At 40.3% G+C, this 15,199-nt stretch overlaps 1 protein-coding gene across 13 annotated transcripts in view; it reads right to left on the bottom strand.

The window, feature by feature from the left end:
* Positions 1–15,199, bottom strand: part of VPS13D (vacuolar protein sorting 13 homolog D) — a 315,484-nt gene that overhangs the window by 211,928 nt on the left and 88,357 nt on the right. For 9 of the 13 annotated variants that reach the window (XR_013519796.1, XR_013519795.1, XR_013519794.1 and 6 more), the window contains 4 exons: positions 12,565–12,747; positions 9,793–9,840; positions 7,537–7,762; positions 2,844–3,054 (listed from right to left, as the gene is read on the bottom strand). Coding sequence is in view for 10 of the 13 variants with exons in the window: in XM_035307776.3 (XP_035163667.3) it covers positions 2,844–3,054; positions 7,537–7,762; positions 9,793–9,840; positions 12,565–12,747 (668 nt within the window). In the remaining 3 variants the exon portion in view is untranslated. The remainder of the gene's footprint in view (positions 1–2,843; positions 3,055–7,536; positions 7,763–9,792; positions 9,841–12,564; positions 12,748–15,199) is intronic. The other 4 variants (XM_002750295.7, XM_009000420.6, XM_002750296.6 and 1 more) reach the window with 1 other exon arrangement.

The raw sequence follows: 15,199 nt of genomic DNA, 5'->3' as shown, positions 1-15,199 counted from the left end.
AAGGGAAGGAAGGTAAAGGAAAGGAAGGAAGGGAGGAGGGACATCCTTAAACCTAATAAGAACTAACTAACTAATCTATTAATAAGGAAAACCTCATGAGACTCAGAAAGAGCTTAAATATTACAGTTGGGAAAGCAATAAAGAAAAGATGCCAAGATCTTTATTTAACTCTTTGGATTTAGTGGTAACTAAAGGCAGACACCAATGTTTCATACTGAGTCCAGATGGGACATTCGTATAAACTCTGAATAGGTTTGTCATCTCAGCTGGGAAGGGCAGATGTAAAGTAGAAGATGAGGGGAAGGGTACACATCTGTATTGCATCTCAACACTAAAAAGCTTTCTTTAACCGCCCATGGGTGAACTGGGCATCATGAATCCTACAGACACCATGCTCTGAGGATACAGAGGGCTAGTGTTTGAAATGGCAGAGGTATATAAAAAATTATTCTGTCAGTAGAGAAAAGCCTACATACAACAGAGTTTTAAAAGACCAATGATGCAACAATAAAGAAAAACGAAGGCGGCTGACCAAGTGCCATCTCAGGTTCCTGTCTGTGTGGTGTGAGAGCCTGACAGGACACCCTGCGTCCAGCATCACCTTCTAACAGGCCTAACAGAGTATAATTATCTGCATGTAGTCACTGATGGGAGTGGGGAAACTTTAGATAAGCTGAGTAGCAAAGCATTTTTTCTTTATTTATTTATTTTTGGGAAGCATTGCTTGAAAATAAAACAAAGTGTTCAATTTCTAAATAATGAAGCTCTTCTTAAGACTGCTTAGCCAGTAAAACCAAATATAGCCCATGCCAACCATAACTGAACGCCAGCCAGGGAGCACTTGCATAACACGTAAGAGTGAAACACAAACATCCCAGTGAGAACAGCTAAGTTGTATCATTAATCCAGAGAGAAACTAAAAAAGTGACATTAAATGACTTGCCCAAACCAAGAACTGTGAAGGGAGTGGCCAACAAGACGTTCAAATCAATCATGCTCTATACAAATAATAAAGCTGTTTTTCTTTCTTTTTCTTTTTTTTTTTTTTTGAGATGGAGTCTTGCCCTGTCACCCAGGCTGGAGTGCAGTGGTACAATCTCGGCTCACTGCCACCTCTACCTCCCAGGTTCAAGCGATTTTCCTGTCTCAGCTTCCCAAGTAGCTGAGATTACAGACACGTGCCACCATGCCCAGCTAATTTTTGTTTTTGTTTTTTAACAGAGATGGGGGTTTCACCATGTTGGCCAGGCTGGTCTCAAATTTCTGACCTTATGATCCACCCACCTTGGCCTCCCAAAGTGCTGAGATTACAGGCATGAGCCACCGTGCCCAGCCAAAACTGGTTTTTAAAATGCTACAAATGGAAATCTCTATACAGCCATATCTCACTCTTCCCTGGAGTAGAGATACAAAACGTTGCTGCTTTCTCCAAAATCGATGCACCCAACTGACAGATACAGTACACTGTAATCAGTGGATCCCACTTCACCTACATGGCCAAGGAAGCAGAAGTCCCCTCAAAGGGCCCTGTTAAATGGACACCTGAGTGTCAGTCCAGAGAGTCACATTCTTTTGGTCCCAGGTAGGTCTGGGAATGTTCATTTTCAAGAAGTTTCTCAGCCAGATATGGAACTAACGACAACTGAAGTCACGCTCTGGATTTCAGAAACAAGCACCCTGTGTTTCAAGGCCAACAGCCAGGGTAAACTAGGGTCAGTTCATCGGTCTTTATGGAGTACTTTCCGTTATTTAATGGAGTGAAATGGGAAACTCTGCACCCAAATATTTATACTGATTAAATGGAGTTCCACGGTAAACAGCAATAGCAGGTCCATAATCTAATCTATTTGGAACACATAATTCAAATGTATAGCTCTTCCAGGATATGCTGCCTGTAATCACTACCCTCCTATCACCACCCAATCCATGCTAAATTTACTTCCCTCTTTGTTTCCAAGGCGCGTGTTGTTTTTTTTTTTTTTTTTCCTTGAGACAGACTGTCACCCAGGCTGGAGTGCAGTGGTGCAATCCTAGCTCACTGCAACCTCCACCTCCCAGGTTCAAGCAATTCTCTGTAGCTGGGATTATAGGTGCCCACGACCACGCCCATCTAATATTTTTGTATTCTTAGTAAAGACAGGTTTTCACCATGTTGCCCAGGCTGGTCTTGAACTCCTGACCTGGTGATCCATCTGCCTTGGCCTCCCAAAGTGCTGGGATTACAGGCATGAGCCACCATGCCTGGCCCCAAGGCGCTTGCTGTAATCTTACAACACAGTTTATCATATCAAATCAAACTCTAAATTAGAATCATGTATTTAACTTCCTGTATCCCTCAACAAAACGTAAGTTCCTTCAAAGTAATTAGTTTTCTCTTTCATCATAGTAGCCCTCATGTTCAGCACATAGTAGGTACTCAATAAACATTTGTTAGATGAAGAAATAAGCAAATAACTAGTTCTTCCAAACTTACCTTAATGGCACTGATTTCCAAGTTAAGATTCTACTTATCATAGACAATTATTCAGATATAAAACACTGGCCAGGCACAGTGGCTCACACTTGTAATCCCAGCACTTTGGGAGGCCGAGGCAGGCAGAACACCTGAGGTCAGGAGTTCGAGACCACAACATGGTGAAACCCCATCTCTACTAAAAACACAAAAATTAGCTGGGCATGGTGGCATGTTCCTATAATCCCAGCTACTTGGGAGGCTGAGGCTGAGGAGAATCACTTAAACCTAGGAGGTGGAGGTTACAGTGAGCCAAGATTGTGTCTCTGCACTCCAGCCTGCCTGGGTGACCAAGCGAGACTTCATCTCAAAACAAAACAAAACAACTCACTTATCCAAATTCCTTTCCACCTGCAATTTCAGCCTACAAGGCTCGGTTAAGAAGCTTCCTCCTGTCTGTCGCACAAAATAGGAAGGGAAGATGAGGTCTCCACTATTGTCCTCTGGTGCCCTGGAGTATTCTCTTGGATGTCTCTCTGCAGCAAAGATGTCCATGTCCTGGAGATCCACGACAATGCAATCCAGCAGGCAGACATGGTCTTCTACAAAGACCCAAGGAAAGAGAGGTAATGAAGAAAATGGGACCCAAAAAGGGCTTGCCCCAAGCAAAATTAAAAATGCAAAGATAGCATTAGGAGAAATACCTAATGTAGATGACAGAGTGATGGATGCAACAAATCACCATGGCACGTGTTGTATACCTATGTAACAAACCTGCACATTCTGCACATGTACCCCAGAACTTAAAGTATAATAAAAAAAAAATTTTTTTAATGCAAAGCTCATTGTGGCTTTCACAATGTTTACAGCTGCCTGCTTCCCCTACTGTCCACTACGCAGAAAACTGGCTATCCAGGACACCACAGTGTCTCCACTATGGCAGCAAGAGCGCCTTATGCTAAGCTCCATGTGCACGACACACCCTGCCCCCCTGCCTTCCTCTCCAAGCACAGACGGTGTCACAGTTCTTCAGTGTCTCATGTCTATGCTGTGACAATAACGGGGGCTGGATGACTAAATTTGACTCCATATGCAATCCCTCCCTAGAGACAATGCTACCTAAAGGTTTACAAACTTTTCCCAGCAGTAAAATTTTTTTTCACACAAATACTGCCACATGTAACCACTTCCATTTCCACTGACCAGATCCAAACCACCTTCATTCTTGCCTAGACCAAAAAGAACTCTCCTCCATTAGACCTACATAATTCCATTCTAGCCCTCACAAAACCACTCTCCCCACAAAATACCTGAGTAATCCTTAAAAAAATAAACAGTCCATAACATTCACTTCTTTTATACACTTACTGGTAAGCTATGTTTAATCCAAAATTCTTTGTGTAAGCCTGGCATGGTAGCTCACGCCTGTAATCTCAGCACTTTGGGAGGTCGAGGCTGGTGGATTACCTGAGGTCAGGAGTTCAAGACCAGCCTGGCCAACATGGTGAAACCCTGTCTCTACTAAACATATAAAAATTAGCCAGGCATGGTAGTAGGCACCTGAATCCCAGCTACTTGGGAGGCTGAGGCAGGAGATGGCTTGAACCCAGGAAGTGGAGGTTGCAGTGAGTGAAGATCGTGCCACTGTACTCCAGCCCACAAAATACCTGGTGGCAGAGTAAGGCTCCATCCCAAAAAGAAAAACAACAAAACAAAATATATTTCTGTAAATCTCCCCTAAATCCCTACAAGGCCCTATGCAAGCCCACTGCCTTCTTTCCCAACCTCATTTCAAGCCATTCTCTCTCCTGCTCACTAAGCCCCAGGATTAGTCAGCCTCAGGCTTACTAAAACAAAGGCTTACTTGTCCTGTTTCCCCCAAAATGCCAAGCTCTTTGCTGCCTGAATAGCCTTACAAGTGGAGTGGCCCTCCCATCTAATCTAAATTCTGTCTTCTCTCCTGTCTTTCCCATAACACGTATTATAATCTATCAATATTTAACTGTTCAATGTCTTTTTCATTAGTCTATAAGTAGCATTGTAGGAGGAGCCATGTCTAACAGAATGTTAATATACTAGGGAACAAAATATAATACCTGGCATTAAGTGGGCACGGAATACATGAGTTTTTGATTTGTTAATTATATTGATAAATACATGAAATAGTTAAAAGTAGAGCTGATCCGGTAGAAGGGGATAAGGAATGGGAATGAAGCAGGCTTCGGAGATTCCCTAGGGCAGGGGTCCCAAACCCCCAGGCACCGACAGGTACTCACAGCAGAAGGTGAGAGGCAGGTGAGTGAGAATTACCACCTGAGCTCTGCCCCTTGTTAGATCAGTGGTGGGATTAGATTCTCATAGGGGTGCAAACCTTATTGGGAACTCCGTATGCGAGGGATCTAGGTTGTGTGCTCCTTATGAGAATTTAATGCCTGATGATCTGAAGTGGAACAGTTTAATCCTGAAACCATCCCCAGTCCCGTCCATGGAAAAACTGTCTTCCATGAAACCAGTCCCTGCCAAAAAGGTTGGGGACTACTGCCCTAGGGTACTATTATGGAATCCTAGGATTATATGGAAACAGCGTGAAAACCACTGTCTTAATCCAAGGCACTGTATCATGAATAGTGAAATTTCAGAAACAATAGCAAACCAGTAGGAGAAATACTGTTAAAAAAGAGACCGTCTTTCTATAAAACATCCCAAATCACTTCTTAAAGGCATCTACCTCTACAGATTAAGACTGGCCTTATTCTTAGTCATCACAGATGTCATAACATCAGTGACGGCGGGTGCCATGAGCTGAGTCCTCAGGCAGCCCTCTGTGCTCTATCTGTGCATGGAGACACACTGGCAGGCAGCATCATGTTGGGTTACAATTCGGTTCTGGAGTCAGACTGCCGAAATTCATAGTCCAACTCTTCCACTACTAACTACATAACCTTGGGCAAGCTAGGTTACCTAATCTCTCCAAGGCTTCACCTCTTCATCTGTGAAATGGGGATTTTTTAAAAAAAACCCTACAGTAGTGTAATGGGAACAAAATAATTAATGTAAATAATGTGCCACAATGTTTAACACACAGTAAGTGTTCCACAACTACTACTAAGGTGATTAAAATTATCTCGTTGCAGGATCAACATAATTAAAACCACTTTCCTGTCACCTCTAGCACTATAAGGCACCAGAGAGAGTTAACAAATTCTCAGATCTATGTAACAAGACACTCAGCAGCTAGTGCCCTGAATCTTGCAAAGTCCTATCACACTGGACTGATTTTTGCAATTCATCATATTCTGCCTCCGTTTCTAGCAGCTCAAAGCAGCTCCCACTTATTCAGTGCCTCACTCATCCAGAATACATTTAACAATAGAAAAGAGGCTGGGCATAAGGGCTCACGCCTGTAACCCCAGCACTTTGGGAAAACAAGGCAGGAGGATCACGTGAGCTCAGGAGTTTAAGACCCAACCTGGGCAACCTGGTGAAACCCCATCTCTACAAAAAAAAAAAAAAAAAAAAAAAATTAGCTGGGTATGATGGCGTGTGCCTGTAGTTCCAGCTACTCAGGAAGCTGAGGTGGGAGGATCACTTGAGCTCAGGAGGTCAATGCTGCAGTGAGCCATGATCTCAACACTGCACTCTAGCCTGGGAGACAGTGTGAGATGCTGCCTCAAAGGGAGAAAAAATACATAAAACCAAAAAAGCCTTCAAAATAGTGCTCTCATTTGGAATTACTAAATCTTTTTTTTTTTTAATTTTTTATTTTACTTTAAGTTCTGGGGTACATGTGCAGCTCTTGCAGGACTGTTATACAGGGAAATACACATGCCATAGTGGTTTGCTGCCTCCATCCCCCCATCACCTACATTAGGTATTTCTCCTAATGTTATCCCTCCCCAATCTCCCCACCCCCTGCTATCCCTGCTCTAGTCCCCAACCCCCAAAAGACCCCAGTGTGTGATGTTCCCCTCCCTGTGTCCATGTGTTCTCATTGTTCAACACCTACTTATGAGTGAGAACATGCAGTGTTTGGTTTTCTGTTCTCGTGTCAGTTTGCTGAGAATGATGGTTATCCAGATTCATCCATGTCCCTGCAAAGGACATTAACTCATCCTTTTTATGGCTGCATAGTATTCCATGGTGTATATGTGCCATATTTTCTTTATCCAGTCTATTTTTGATGGGCATCTGGATTGGTTCCAAGTCTTTGCTATTGTAAACAGTGCCTCAATGAACCTATCTGTGTGCATGTGTCTTTATAATAGATCAATTTATAATCCTTTGGGTATATACCCAGTAATGGGATTGCTGGGTCAAATGGTATTTCTATTTCTAGGTACCTGAGGAATCACCACACTGTCTTCCACAATGGTTGAACTAATTTACATTCTCCCAACAATAGTGTAAAGCGTTCCTATTTCTCCACATCCTCTCCAGCATCTCCTGTCTCCAGATTTTTTAATGATTGCCTTCTATCTGGCATGAGATGGTATCTCAATGTGATTTTGATTTGCATTTCTCTAATGACCAGTGATGATGAGCATTTTTTCATATGTTGGTTGGCCACATATATGTCTTCCTTTGGAAAGTGTCTATTCATATCTTTCGCCCACTAATTCTTATGTTGGCGAGAACGCCAATGACCAGATGGTTCATGTCTTTTAAAAACTGTGCTACAGCATTTCTGTTGTTGCCTGATTTATGCTAATATTTTTTAATGTGTTCTTTTATGTTTTTTAGAATTAGTGGCTTGCCAGGATAGTGACTGGGTGGTGGCTTGCAAGGATGCAGGACTCTTTCTACTATTTTCAGCTGTAAGAAAAAAGTCCTAATAGACGATCTAAAAATCTCTTTAATTACACTGTATCTTGCTAATTTAACCCTACTGTAGAAGTCATCCAATGATAAATCTATACTTAAAACTCTTAAACCTTCTAAAACAAAATCAAAATCTAATCATCGTTAAAGAAATGCTATCTCTTCATTAACATCTGCTTGAACACAATGCCCGCCCTGCTCAGGTTCCTGAACAATCCTGTCAATTTCCCCACCTTCAGCATAATGCGGCTTTTCTCCTCTTTTACCTGGACTACTAGACGCTTGGCCCACAGACAGTGCGGGTTGTGGTGGCCCTTGCTGCTTGGTGGAGGTACTGGGCACAAACTCACTCTTCAGGCTGCCCAGGCTCATTCCAGCAAGAGGCATTGTGAACTGCCCCTGGGAATGGGTTCCCTTGGGCTCCTCTGAGCTCGTTGTTTTCCTCAGACTGTGTTTGGGAGTACCCGTTGGGGGAGCTGAAGGCACAGATTCCTGGAAAGAAATAAAATAAAACTAGAATACAGGAAATGGAAAGCGGGAAGCACTGGTGGTAGGACTCTGTCTTTAATATCTCTGAAGTCCTATCCCAGTTCCTGGGGTCTTCTAAGACTCTGTAATCCTTGCACTTTCCTGAGCCTCCCAGATCCCATATACAAGAAGCTACCAGGATCGTGACATTTACTGCCACAAAACATTATCAGCAGAGATGTTACATATAGTTCAATACTTGTTGAAAACTTTTGCAGGAAGACAAGCTCTTTTGGCTCAAGAGCAAATCTGAAGATGCCAATTGCTTCAAGTGGTTTAATCAAGGTCAAATGCAGCAAATGCAAGTCTCTCAGCTATAAGATGGGGAGGGGCATATTGTTCTAAGAAAAGATATCTACGGGGTCCAAAGTGGCTCCCACCGGAGGTCATGGTGCTCGCGAAGGCAAGGTCATCAGTTCAAGGCTAACCTGAGCAACCTCATAAAGCTCAAACTGATTGGCAAAAAAAAAAAAGATATCTAATGACAACATGGCTCCAACGAAACGAGCCCACGGGAATGTGTTTGTACTTTGTAGATGTCTCCCCTCATGGGTTTACATTTCCCATCACTCTAAGTAACTGTGGAAATGAAAACAAAATGAAAAACAAAAGAAGTCAGCCATTCCTATAATGTTTCTACTCAAGGGCATGAAAACTAAGAAGGGCTAACAGAGAATAAAATAGATTCTGTAATTCTGCTGAAAATACTACTCTTTTCTTACACACTCAGTACCTTCATTCAGGTACTGAGTACCTTAATTTCTAAGAGAGGAAAATCTATTTCACCAGAAAGATTCAATAATTGACTTTTAGGCTTCCCAGGGCTTCTTCATGGAGTCCTCAGAGCTACATATCTGCAGAACTTCCGTGGCATCACTGTTCCCATCTCGCCATTCTCATCTGTATGTGGGAGGAGAGGAAGGATGGTTCTCCCTCTAGGCCTACCTTATATGTTTACTCCTCTCAGCTTTGGAAAAGAATACGAAAATAGTGCTTCCTTTCACAGTTCTCTCGAGTAGTAATTACAAGTAAAAGAAACTACTTCTTGCTTTCTGCAATTTTTTTTTTTGCAAGGCAGATTACCAGGTAAATGTCATTATTTAAGTATTTCAACATTAAAACCTTTCCTTCTCACTTAGTTTATTTAAACTCTGTAAAATGTTTGTTGCCCTTTCATTTGATTCATCTCTACATCCTCTCTGCAGTTGGATTAAATAAATCAATGGCTTGAGGAGATTAACTCAAAGCTTTTGAAAGACTTTGACTTAGAAATTGTGGTTTAAGCATAAGCTATGGTTGAGAAGAATGAAATAAAAGCATATGCAAAAAAACTCAATCTTGTACTCATTAAGACATGGATTTATGTAAAACAATTCCAAACACACAGGAGTCATGGAACTCAAGGGCAAATAACCCCGCTGCAAGCTTTGATTTCAGGATGATTTCCTGTTCTTTAACCACTGGAATGCATATTAGACAAACCTCACACATGCAAATGTATTAAAGGGCAAATGTAAATACAAAATGATGGATGGTGGAAAAGGTAATTATTCATTTCATACAAATTGTAATCAATTACATTTAACTGTATGCATGAGGAGGTAAACCTCACAGATGTGTTCATCTGATTATAAATACTTGAACAAGCAACTCACTCCAAACGGCCCTTATGGAATTCTACAGAACAATCACTGGTACCTAATAAGATAGTTTTTCTAAGATTTAAGGATATAAAGCAAGATCACCAAGAAAGTACTACTGAGGGCTAAAAAAAAGAAATTTTTTTTAATGGGCCTTAAGAAGAACTTCTCTACATAGTAGGAAAGTAATTCAAACACTTAAAAAAAAAAGTTAATAAGCAGGCTTTCTCAAGTAATGAGATATTTTAAAGGGTTAGTTTTAATTTTCTTTTTTAAGCATGTGAATGTGAATTGACTGCTGAATCCCATAAGGTTTTTCAGAATAGTCAGGTTGCAAAAAAAAACACATTATACCTTGAAGAAAACGCGGTCCTTGTATGCACTGCCACGTAAAATCAAATCCTCAAAAACAAATACAGGGAAAATTTTTTTCATTAAAATGCTACAAACTCTGTGCTATTATTTGGCTTAAAAAATAGGAACCTTTTGCAAAAATTTCTTGAAGTATTTTGGCAATTCTTCTGCCAAGGCTAACTTCAGGGTCTGCTGGTAAATCCATATATAGATGTATCTGATAAAGATATTCAGTCCATTACCTTTTTAGGAAGGACAGAGAAACAAACATGGTCCTGGTGAACTTGGTCACACATTCTGGCTAGAATTGATTTCCTCCTAAAAATTTTAATGTGGCCTCAAAGTAGACTTAATCTCAAACAAATACAGTTATGCACCATATAATGCCATTCCAGTCAACTACAGACCACATATATACTATGATGGTCCCATAAGATTATAATGCAGTATTTTTATTTTACCTTTTCTATGTTTAGATATGTTCAGATACATGAATACCTTACCATGGTGTTACAACTGCCTACAGCATTCAGCACAGTATTGTGCTGTACACGTTTGTAGCCCAGGAGCAACAGGCTATACAACAGAGCCTAGGTGTGTAGTAGGTTAAGCCATTAGGTTTGTGTAAGGACACTCTGCAATGATCACAGAGAAAGGAAATCACCTAAGGATGTATTCTCCCAAGGATCTCCCTGTAGCTAAGGGACCATGACTGTATTTGGTCTTAGTTCCTGACACAAGAGATTCCTAAGACCCTTGGAATCTCCAAAGTGATAAAATGTCCTTGTGTATGTTAATTAGATAACCGGTGGCTAAAAGCCCCTAAATAGCTTTAGAATGGGAGTTGCCAGAAGTATAGGCAACCATGTGATTAGACAGTGGAACTTTCAGTTTCAGTGCCCAGACCTCCAGGGAGAGCAGTGGGGCTAGAGACTGAGTCTAATCACAAATGGCCAATGATTCAATTAATTATATCCATATAATGGAAGCTCCATTAAAAGCCTAAACAATTGGGTCCAGAGAGCTACCAGGTTGGTGAACACATCCACAGTTCAGGAGGCACAGAAGCTCCTGTGTTTGGGACACCTCTGGACCTTACCCTATGCACCTCTTAGCTGGCTGTGTCCTTTATTACAGCCTTTATACTAAATCAGTAAATGTGTTCCCCTGAGTTCTATGAGCCACTATAGCAAATTATTGAACCTCAGGAGGGCACTGTGGAAACCCCGAGTTTATAGCTAGTCCGTCAGATGTACAGGAGACCTGGACTTGCGACTGTCGTCTGAAGTGAAGGGCAGTCTTAGCATAACTCCAGGTGGTTAGTGTCATAATTAAATTATAGGACACCCAGTTGGTATCTGCAGATATGGAAAATGGTAGGTATGGGGTAAAACCCAACACATTTGGAGTCAGAAGCATTGGGAGTTGTTTCCTTTTACATGTAAAGAGCATAGCACTGGCTGATAGATAATGAGCCTTCAGCAAATGGCAGCTATGTATTGCTATTTTTGGCAGTTTTAAGATCTTACAATCAAATCTTATCTATATCTCAAGGCCATCTCTCTCCCTATGTTATTAGCTACTATACTAAAAATAGGCATAAATAGCTGGGAATTTTAGTAAGTGCTTTTCTGACACACTAAAATGAGTTTGCAAGGAATAAGCAAACAGACTGAAAAGCTGCCATGGAAACCAACAAGAAATGATGAAAACATACACCAGGAATGATAAGGCCACATCTCTAGGTCCAGAAATGTCACTTGGTCTCCTCAAATGCAAAACGGGGGATGAAGGAGGACTAATCAGACCATCTAAAAGGTACTCTCAGCTTTAAGAGTCTGTGAATTATTAGGTGTTTCCCTTTTTATTGTTTATTCTTAAAGAATCCTAGTTTTCCCTAATGTAAAACACAAATAACAGTTCTCATCCTAATTACCTTCAACACTGTTATAAGAAATAAAATAAGTCACGGCCATAAAAAAGAATGAAATCATGTCCTTTGCAGAAACTGATGGAACTGGAAGCCATAATCCTAAGCAAATTAATGCAGGAACAGAAAAGCAAATACCACATGTTCTCACTTTGAAGTGGAAGCTAAACATTGAGTATTCATAGACATAAATATGGGAACAATAGATGCCCTCCTGAGGTTCTATAATTTGCTATGGTGGCTCATAAAACTCAGGGAAACACATTTACTTGTTTAATATAAACTACTAGAGCACGGTGCGGGGGATAAGGGAAATGGGTCAGAAAACTACCTGTTGGGTACTCTGCTCACCACCTGGGTACAGTATACCCATCTAACAAACCTGCACATGTACACCTGTGTCTAAAATAAAAGTTGAAATAAGAAGGTGTCACAGTTTAAAACTATAAAGCAATATACTATATAAGATGTTATTATCAAGACATTTTTAGATGGCTTCAAGTAAACATGGGCCAATCACGTCCTCTGAAAAAAGTCACAGTCTAAAAAGTTGATATTATAGAAGAAATGCTTTTATATAAGGAAAGTAATGGAAGGTTGGTTCCACTAGTTTGTTTGCTAAAACAAGTTACTACCTGCAGTTACTAACAGTTATAATTTACACTACCTCAATTCATAAGGTTAATTGAAATGTCAATAAAATGTAAAAAAAAAAAATTCTTCAAGCCACATACCCTATAAAAGTAATAGCAATTATGGATCATCTTACACAGCATACAAATTTTTCAATTAGTGATCAAATACTAGTTGAACTGAAAAGGAAATGGATACTGACTGCTTACCTTATTATGTAAGGAAAAGGTGCCAGGAAAACCAGCAAAGATAAACTTATTTTTCACTTTCAACTTCCCCAAATTTGCTACAATCAGATTATTTGACCTAGAACTCTCTGGGATCAGGAGAACGGGAGCACCAGCCTCAATATCCAGGAGAACCCGTGAACAGCGCTGGGCTTGATCTCTCACCTGAAAGAGGAAGGAAAATTGACTCAGAGGATAATTAATTCCCTAACATTGCCATCAAATAACCTCAGGTTCCCAAAAGTTTCGAGTTTATAAAACAATTAAAATCATACAGAGCATATTCTATAACCACCATGGAGTTAAATTAGAAATCAGTACCAAGAAGATAATGGAAAATCCCCAAATATTTGGAAACTAAACAACACACTTCTAAATAACCCCTAGGTCAGAAGTAATCACAGGGAAACAGAAAAAACATTTTCACTAAAATGACAAGGAAAACATAATACATTAAAATTTGTGAGATACACTTAAAACAATGCTTACAGAGAGATGTACACCACTACTTTAGAAAGCAGTAAAGACTTAAAAATCAGTAATTGAAAGCTTCCACCTTAAGAAGCTGGAAAAAGAAAAGTAAATTAAATCTAAAGTAGAAGGAAGAACAGAAAAAGCATTAAGTCAATGACATAGGAAACAGACAATAGAGAAAAATCAATTAAACATTTATAGAACACTGCATCCATAAACCACAGAGCCTAGGTTTTTTTCCTTCTTTTAAGTTCTGGGGTACATGTGTAGATCTTACAGGATTGTTACCTAGGTATACACATGCCACGGTGGTTTGCTGCCTCCATCCCCCCATCACCTACATTAGGTATTTCTCCTAATGTTATCCCTCCCCAATCTCCCCACCCCCTGCTATCCCTGCCCTAGTCCCCCAACCCTCAATAGACCCCAGTGTATGATGTTCCCCTCCCTGTGTCCATGGGTTCTCATTGTTCAACACCCACTTATGAGTGAGAACATGCAGTGTTTGGTTTTCTGTTCTTGTGTCAGTTGGCTGAGAATGATGTTACCCAGATTCATCCATGTCCCTGCAAAGGACATGAACTCATCCTTTTTTATAGCTGCATAGTATTCCATGGTGTATATATGCCACATTTTCTTTATCCAGTCTATTTTTGATAGGCATTTGGGTTGGTTCCAAGTCTTTGCTATTGTAAACAGTGCCTCAATGAACATATCTGTGTGCATGTGTCTTTATAATAGATCGATTTATAATCCTCTGGATATATATACCCAGTAATGGGATTGCTGGGTCAAATGGTATTTCTATTTCTAGATCTTTGAGGAATCGCCACACTGACTTCCACAATGGTTGAACTAATTTACACTCCCACCAACAGTGCAAAAGCATTCCTATTTTTCCACATCCTCTCCAGCATCTGTTGTCCAGATTTTTTAATTATCATCACTCTAACTAGCATGAGATAGTATCTCAATGTGATTTTGACTTGCATTTCTCTAATGACCAGTGATAATGAGCATTTTTTCCTATGTTGGTTGGACACATAAATGTCTTCTTTTGAAAAGTGTCTATTCATATCTATTGCTCACTTTTTGATGGGGTTGGTTTTTTGTTTCAGTTCTTTGTAGATTCTGGATATTAGCCCTTTGTCACATGGGTAGATTGCAAAAATTTCTTCCCATTCTGTTGGTTCCCAGTTCACTCTAACGATTGTTTCTTTTGCTGTGCAGATGCTCTTAAGTTTAATTAGATACCATTTGTCAATTTTGGCTTTTGTTGCCATTGCTTTTGATGTTTTAGTCATGAAGTTCTTGCCTATGCCTATGTCCTGAATGGTATCGCCTAGGTTTTCTTCTAGGGTTTTTTTTTTTTTAAGATGGGGTTTCACCATCTTAATGGTGAAGACCATGATGGCCAGGCTGGTCTTGAACTCCTGACCTCACATGATCCACCCACCTCGGCCTCCCAAAGTGCTAGGATTACAGGCGTGAGCCACAGCGCCCAGCCTCTTTTAGGGTTTTTATGGTGTTAGGTCTTATGTTTAAATCTTTAATCCATCTGGAATTAATTTTTGCATAAGGTGTAAGGAAGGGATCCAGTTTCAGCTTTCTGCACATGGCTAGCCAGTTTTCCCAAAATCATTTATTAAACTGGGAATCCTTTCCCCATTGCTTGGTTTTGTCTAGTTTGTCAAAGATCAGACGGTTATAGATGTGTGGTGTTACTTCCAAGGCTCAGTATTGTTCCATTGGTCTATATCTCTGTTTTGGTACCAGTACCATGCTGTTTTGATTACTGTAGCCTTATAGTATAGTTTGAAGTCAGGTAGCGTGATGTCTCCAGCTTTGTTCTTTTTGCTTAGGATTGTCTTAGCTATGTGGGCTCTTTTTTGGTTCCATATGAAGTTTAAGGTGTTTTTTTTCCAGTTCTGTGAAGGTCAATGGTAGTTTGATGGGAATAGCATTGAATCTACAAATTACTTTGAGCAGTATGGCCATTTTCATGATATTGATTCTTCTTAACCATGAGCATGGAATGTTTCTCCATCTGTTTGTGTCCTCTCTTATTTCCTTGAGCAGTGGTTTGTAGTTCTCCTTGAAGAGGTCCTTCACATCCTTTGTTAGCTGTATTCCTAGGTATTTT

The sequence above is a fragment of the Callithrix jacchus genome, chromosome 7 (genome assembly GCF_049354715.1).
Source record: "Callithrix jacchus isolate 240 chromosome 7, calJac240_pri, whole genome shotgun sequence".
Classification (NCBI taxonomy): domain Eukaryota; kingdom Metazoa; phylum Chordata; class Mammalia; order Primates; family Cebidae; genus Callithrix; species Callithrix jacchus.
This window is presented reverse-complemented; position numbering and strand designations above follow the sequence as displayed.